Here is a 7,743-nt window from a genome sequence, read left to right on the forward strand (position 1 = left end):
ACAACTCACCCTATAAGATTCCCAAAGTACCCCTAGGCTCCTCCCGAGCCAGGTACAAAATCCCATTGTGACTTTTAGACTAAATAGCTCACTAGGACCGTCTCGCCGCGTGCATCACGATAAAAACTCCACACACACATGTGCAAATCACATAATACAATTATCACAGTTATGCCCTAAAATGGCCAGATTACAATTATGCTCTTTTTAAGACAATCAGGTCTACATGCATACTAATTCTCATAGTCATGCATCTCAAATAATCAAATAGTCATATAACGCGCATTAAATCATAATCATGCATAAAACTCGTTAAAGACACACACAGAATCCCATTATGCCCTCCAGGCACACTACTCAAGGCCCTTAAGCCTTAATAGTGAATTTGGGGTCGTTACAAGCAAATACAACTGCCAGCTTAAGTAATTGCAGTTACCATTCATGAGGCTCCTCATCCTCGTGAACCTACTTTGGTTCCTCAAGTTGTTCGGGGCGAACCCCATCTGTGCAGCTCCCAGTTAAGCCACTCAAGGTTGCAAGGATCCTAGAAGCGCTTTGAGGGCCCCTCCATGACATGGAAAACCACATGGTGGGTCATCCCAACCAAGTGAACGTCAAGGACCTGAGGGCCATAGAGGAGTGTTCCCCAGGGGACGCCCTGGAGTCAGCCTTGGGGATGAACCAAACTGTGAGTTATCCTTCTTCCTCCTATATTATTTCCCTTTTTGTTTTTACTTTCGTGAGCTAATCCTGTCAATCATTTTTCTTTTGCAGTCTTGTTTAGCTCAAATCTGTGGCATCGCCTAGTTCTGAGCTCAAAGAGATGAACTCAAGGCTGCTCTGGCTGCATCCCATGACAACGATCGAATAGTTAAGGACCAGGTTATTGAGGTGAGCCAGCGACGAGACTAGCTATAGGTCGAGTTCGATAGCCTCAACCAGAAACTTGAGAAAGTCGATGTGCTAAAAAATAAGCTGTCCGAGGTCAAAGTCAAAGCCAAGGAGGATGTCGAGAAAGCAAAGTAGGATGTCGAGCAGGCAAAGCTGGGTGTTGCTGAAGCAACGAACGCCCTAGAGGAGATGTTTTATCGGTGCTGGGCATACAACCAGGAAGGGGATTTCTCCTTTCTGAATGCGGAGCTTTGGGGACATTATCTTGCTAAGTTCCAAAGCCGACTCTCGCAAGAGCCCTTCGAGACCATGGAGGCTTTTGGAGTTGCCGAGGGGGGTGACGATGAGGTGACATCACAAGGGCAAGTTACCAGAGCTCAGTGATGTTTAGAGCACCCTCATCTCTTTTTTTTGGGTTTTTTTTTATATCCCTTACAACTATGCTTTCACAAGCTGAAACAATCGCCTTGGAGCTTAGTTCGAGGTTATTTCTCCTCGTGATATTCATATAAATGTTTAGTACATGTTCATTACTTTATGATCTATTTTTGTTTCCCTTAATCTATTGTCTTTCTATGCTTATGAATTTTAAGTCCTTACACACTCGCAATCGTAGGAATTATCTTTAGATCGAGATTGATTTTCGATGGCTTGACCAATTAATTCTAGACATTCCCATTGTCACGTACGGTAGACGAATCTCCCTTGTGCTAAGTATAACTCAAATCATCATGGCGAACTGGATATCCTCTTTGTGAATTCAAATGATCAAGCAGGTCATGATGTGGGCCGGAACGAAGACTTTGTGCGAAGCTCAAGTGATTCCTCAGGTCGCTTTCATGCCTGTCTCTATGTTGGCTCTCCGTCTAGTAACTTCCATTAGCAAAGCTTACAGCTCGTGGATGGGATCGAGGATCTGGATTATTAGCGTGAGATCGTGGGATATTAATGTCCTCTGAGGGGGGAGGATTTCTCTTGCTATCGCCTCAATCTGGACCGTTCCTCTGTGGGCGAGGTGGCGTTGGATGTCGAATCGATGACGACGGATGTCTTATTGGTGAAGCTATCCTTGTTCCATTGGGCGCACTAGGTTAGCTCATCCCTGATCTACCCCAACTTCCCAGGTTGGAGGTAGGACCGGTCCATTTCTCCATGCCGAAGGCTCTGACCGTGGCACGGATGGATTTCCTGGGGTGTTTCGCCTCCTCGAATTGGTCCCAACTCACCTTGTTGGGTCAATCTAAATATTCCATGGGATTTGTTCAGAAGGCACAGAGCTCGGGGTTGCAGTTCGAAAAGATCGATTGACATGAGGTCGATGATTCCTATGAGTATTGGCCGGTTGATTATTTCGTTGATTCCACTCTGAAGGTATGGAGTTTGGAGTTGCATTTCTGACAAAGAAACTAAGATTGGGTCGATTATTTCTGTGGGACCTATGGGACTTACTTGGCATCCTTCTAATGTTAACATCGGTTATCATAAGGGGGTAATCGAGCCAAGATCTCCTCAATCTGCTTGTTAACCTTAGCGAGATGGCTCCTTAACTAGGCATTTTTCATCTTGATGGTCGTCAGATATCCCAGATGGGGATTTGGTGGGCGTGATGCTGAGCTCCCAGCATCATCTTGGCCCAAATGTTGCTTTCCAGGACGATGTTGAGCAATTGAGCCTTCTCTAGCAGGGAGGGTCGCACGGTGCACCCCCTGATCATCAGGTTGTTCCATCTCGTTGCCATGCATAGACGGGGTGACCACCATGGTGAGTGTTGGGTGAAACTTGCGTGGGGCATTAAGCACTAATAAGCTCTTAATGAAAGCACCAATCTGTTGACGTGATTTTTCGCCAATAGTGGATTAAGAAATCCGAGAATAGAGATATTATGCTTTTTTGCTAAACCGTGATTGAACAAATGAAAGATATCACAAACACTCACACTTTTACGTGGTTCAGTAGTTAAAATCCACCTAGTCCACGAGACAATCTTATTAATCTATTTAGGGCTCTAGGTGGAATTGTTCCTGACAATTTCAACAGAGTTTTTATCTATCAAGAATCGGTCTCTTTTTCTATTCATTCCCCTGGTATTTATAGATGGTTTTCCTGGATAACTTTGGGTAACCACGTACATTAATATGGTAAATAATAAATTTGGATAACCTTTCATTTACATAGGGATATGATTGCCTATGGAATTTACATCCGTTATCTTGGGTAATAAATGTGTAATAAAATATGGGCATTAATGAGCGTATAAGGAATCTCCGAGTCTTTTGAGATTCTTCCCTGTGTGTCATGACCACGTTTCTGCGAGTTGGTCACTTCTTTCGAGTTGAATGCCTCAAAACTAACCTATCGTGACACAAGTTAAGTTCAGAGTTCCAAAGAAGGCGATCTGGCCATCATGCATCTCGAACTAGGTTGTCGGCGCAAGAGGCAATCTGAGGATTATCTGGTTGTTGTAAGCTGTCATGTTGAACTTGAGCTGCTCACTCCAGAGTTAACTAGATATTCTATTTTTACACTTTCTCCATGCGCTTATTTGCCAGCTGTACCCCGTGTTGAGTGATTTGGTTCGTATTTAATTTGGGGTACAACAAGACCAAACTTAATGACCAAAGATATTTCAACAATAAAGATATTAAACTAGTAAAGAGAATCAAAGAAATAGTAATGAATCTACAAAAACTATCTCTTTCATTAATAACCAACTATTTAATAATATAAACAATTGGTTGTGATAAATGATGGGATGAGTATTAAAGAAAAAACTTAGGAAATATTCTAATAAGAATACTGAAGAAATATCTAGACATTGTAGAAAAAAAAATTACTAATATTGTTGCAGAAATAATGACAAATGAATATTTTTTACACTTTTAATCTTTACTTACTATTATAACAAATTGTCAAGCAATAGTAAGCTTTTATGAGAAAATGAGGTAAACTAATAAAAAATTAATGACTAATAAATGGACAAAATTTCTTAATAATTTCATTATTAAATGATATAATAATAATAATAATGTATTATCTTGTTGAAAAGACAACAATTTCGTCCAAGTATGTTTTGGTCTGTAATACCCCTTAGAGCCCAAATAGCAAATAGTATATGGTCAGGATAAAGAAAAAGGCTAGGTCATATCATTTTGGACAGTACCATATTATTATGGTAAAAGTGAAACTAAATATATCCCTGGTAAATTAGTAAAGAACATCCACTGTGGTATCATGCATACCCAATAATCACCATATAATTAAGTAGAGCACGGTGCAAGTAGGACAAATATACGTACATGTGAACGTCCATTGTTGAAAATAAAGTGCTCACAATATGTATGCGCATATCAATATTTTAAATAGTAATCTCTGCATTATAAATATAATAGACTTCTAGCAAAAAAAAATGTAATATAAAACAAAAACAACATAAAAGAGAGGGGCAAGGGCCAATTCAAATGCTTTACATAATGATCATGAATGTTCTTGTGGAGGTACGATTCTGTGTTTCATAATCACCACTTCCAATATACCATCAGGTCGAAAACTCGGAGAAAACAAACGGGGATCGACAGGACCTGGCAGGCTAAAGGAAATGGTAAATGGTCCAGGGGGACATAGTTGCTGAACTTTCATATGATACACAGTTGATGAATCTTTCAAAAGGCCTACATCATTCATCACCCCTTCAATATGGACTCTTCCATCCCGTTGAATCTCACATTTTATCTTGCCTGTTAAACATTAAACTTGGGGGTCACTTCTCTATCCAATACCCTTTAGGATAAATTAGAATCTCATGACCTTTATTTAGCATGCTTATATTCTATAAATATTGATACCAAAAGTCCAATAAAAGTCATCTTCGAGGCAAGGAATTTAAAGGGAACGCATATGTAATCAATGATGAATACCCTAATACTTACATTGATCTTTCCTGATTCCAGGAAGTGCAACTCTGAAAAGGTAAGCACCTTCACTCTCGCCCACATCAACAAGACCAACTGGAGGCCCAGCGCCACCTTGCTTTGCAGTTCCAGTTAGAATAACCGACGACTTTAATTGAGGATTGTCAGCAAACTTTTGCCCATCCATGCTACCAATAATATGGTTCCTTTTAATTCTGGAGATGATTCACCTACATATAACCAAACAATAAGTTAATATGCTTGAGGTACCAATATTTCTACAAGTCTAGAGGTTGCTATTGCAAAACAAACAATTCATGGATGAAAAATACAATCAGAATAAAAACAGCTTGCCATATTAACCCGCTTTACTACTTGGTGATAGTATTCATGTAATTGAAAAGAAAAAAATAATCACACCCGACAAAAACCCACGCCGCTGTGATATAATTAAGAATCTAAGAACCAGTTATTAGGATGAACCAAAGATGCCTTTCAATATCATATATGACACTCCATAAAAAAATTTGTTAGCATAAACGGGGAGAAATGCACTAACTAATACATCTCAGTTCCTATCACTTTGTATTTATGATTACTCCTTCAAAAATGCCATCTGATCTCAAGGTAGGAGCAAAGAGCCTGGGATCTCAGGTCCCGGAAGACTGAAAGACAACGTGAATGGTCCAGGTGGGCATAATTGTTGGAACTTCATCTCGAATATGCGCAGAGGTTTCTTTATAGTTTTTCACAACTCATCAATCCTCGGACATGAACTTTCCCATCACATTCAATCTCACAGCTAAATTTACCTGCCACAACAAAATCATATACCACACTAAGAGGACCAACTTTGAATTCCATGTAAAAGTATAAATAAGTCAAAACAAAACAAGAAATATATAGTAGTCCTTCCTAACCCCGGCAGAGCAACTCGAAAATAATATGCATCTTTGCTAACGCCAACACCCACAACTCCAATTGGTGGCCCAGCTTTTCCTTTTCCAGCAGTCCCAGATATAACAATAGATGCACCTGGTTCTGAGGGGCATTTTTCCACATCTTGGAGAGGGTGAATGGACATGATGGCTTGTCCATCAAATATACATGTCCTTCGGAAATCTCCTTCTTGACTATGATGATATGCCATGGGAACAAAGCATGGAAATGCAAGCATTGGCAGAGGGTCACATTCCCGCCTTCTCTTGAGTTGATGTTGAGATCTTAGTGACAAATAATCATCCTCACATGAACTGCCTCCATGATTGTCTCCTTACCATTCATGCAATTTTTCTTACTGTTACTTCGGTGTTCATACTCATGTTCATAATGAAGTAACTCGTCCATTTCTAGCTTGAAAGCACTTATACAACATAAAGACAAACTATTTTAAATCATTTTCTTCCATGCTTGATATAATAGGATCATCAAGAAGAACGATCCCTTTCACAATCCTAAAGCTTGCAGGATACCATATCTGCTCATGAAGATCCAAAGGAATAAGTCTTGTAAACTGCCAGCTGTCTACAATGCCCTTTAGATACTTAAGCAACATATTTGGCTTCAATCTCAGGCTAGGGTGAGCTTTTCTTCAGAGGTAGTAATATAAATTCTCCAGCAAAGCTATACTAATATATGATGAGCCTAAATCACTTGATCTATATGGTTGAGGATCTTCAGATAATCTTTGAAATGCAGATCTTCTTGGGTTAGCAAAAGTTACATCAGGTCCTAAGTACATACCCATGATAAAGTTAAGCAAAAAAATGCTGGTTATCAGATGATGATTAGCTAGACTGCACGGGTCGTTATTTTGATGTTGCAAGTCCATACTTTGAGCTTCTTTCAAAGTAGAAGCATTATAATCAAGACTAGCCAGTTAAGAAAGTAAATCAAACAGTGACTCCAACCCAAATTACTTAAAAGATACAATTACGAAAGTGAAAAAAGAAACACAAGAGCCAATTTTTATAAATACGTTATTTAGCATGGTTTAATAATAGTGTTGCTCACTACTGTTACAAATGACCCATCTGTAAAAATAGCTTAACAGATGCATTTCCATGAATATAACAAGAACAAAACAAAATATTAAAGCATATATAGATCAAAATCTAAAAATATATCACCGTACACGAACTAAAATCAGAGGCTAGAGCATACACATTCAATTCGAGACTATAACTAAATGTTTTTATTCGAATATTTTCCTTTAAGGGTTAAATAACAGAAACCCCGTTAACGGGGAAAGAAACAGAAAGAAAAGAAAAAGCAAAAATAAACACCTATTGATATCTCAATTCAACAGAGACGGAAAACGAAACAACAGCAACGACGAACTCCAAGTGATGTCCACGATGGCGAGATGTTCTTAAAGAAGATGACAGCAAACTCCATAAACCGTCTACTTCATACATAGACCCGACGGCCAGAGGTCGACAAGGAGAGAACGAAGAAAGCGAATGATACGAGGGAAAGGTGAGCCTAAGAAATTTAGGGTTGGAACTTGGGTCAATGTTTGGGCTCATATTATGACTGTTGTGGGCTGTTCGCAATAGCCCTTGAATCTGCATAGGAGGCCATTTCCGACTCTGAGTATTATTATGGAAAATCTACGTAAATGCACTAAAATTTTTTAAAAAATATGAAAAATATGGTATATTATAAAAATATGGAATTTTTTGATAAAAATGCAGAGTGACAAAAGTATAAATACGGAGTGATTTTTAAATCTTAAATAAAAGCGGTAAAATATATATTTTTGTGATCAACGTTTACAAATTTATAAATATCTTTTACATGTTTGTAAATAATATTTACAAAAATTAGTTTTAGAATTGTATTTTTATTTTTATATAAAACTTACGAAAAAATTTGTAACTAATTTTTTATTTTTGTAGCAATAGTTTACAAATTTAGTTTCATAACTAGAAAAGATATTTTT

General features: G+C 38.4%; 1 protein-coding gene and 1 pseudogene across 4 annotated transcripts; both read right to left on the minus strand.

Annotated features, from left to right (window-relative positions):
- Nucleotides 1-4,169: 4,169 nt before the first annotated feature.
- Nucleotides 4,170-7,339, minus strand: LOC133803725 (increased DNA methylation 3). Of its 4 annotated transcripts, none has more exons than XM_062241839.1 (4): nt 7,085-7,339; nt 5,365-5,611; nt 4,818-5,029; nt 4,170-4,625 (listed from the first exon to the last, which is right to left on the minus strand). In XM_062241839.1, the coding sequence occupies exons 3-4, from the start codon at nt 4,984-4,986 to the stop codon at nt 4,366-4,368; spliced, it is 429 nt and encodes a 142-aa protein (XP_062097823.1). In that variant the 5' UTR covers nt 4,987-5,029; nt 5,365-5,611; nt 7,085-7,339; the 3' UTR covers nt 4,170-4,365. The 4 variants fall into 4 exon arrangements, with proteins under 4 accessions (XP_062097823.1, XP_062097822.1, XP_062097824.1 ...); XM_062241838.1 differs by having other exon boundaries at nt 5,359-5,611; XM_062241840.1 differs by lacking the exon at nt 7,085-7,339 and adding an exon at nt 5,720-5,863 and having other exon boundaries at nt 5,359-5,611.
- On the minus strand, nt 6,024-7,078 carry LOC133803724 (increased DNA methylation 3-like; annotated as a pseudogene).
- Nucleotides 7,340-7,743: the final 404 nt, after the last annotated feature.

Source organism: Humulus lupulus, chromosome X (assembly GCF_963169125.1).
Source record: "Humulus lupulus chromosome X, drHumLupu1.1, whole genome shotgun sequence".
NCBI lineage: Eukaryota > Viridiplantae > Streptophyta > Magnoliopsida > Rosales > Cannabaceae > Humulus > Humulus lupulus.

Coding starts and splice junctions, on each gene's coding strand:
- LOC133803725 (XM_062241839.1), bottom strand. CDS start 4,986: ATGGATGGGCAAAAGTTTGCTGACAATCCTCAATTAAAGTCGTCGGTT. Junction 4,626..4,817: donor TGGAATCAGGAAAGATCAAT/GTAAGTATTAGG, acceptor AATGTTTAACAG/GCAAGATAAAATGTGAGATT.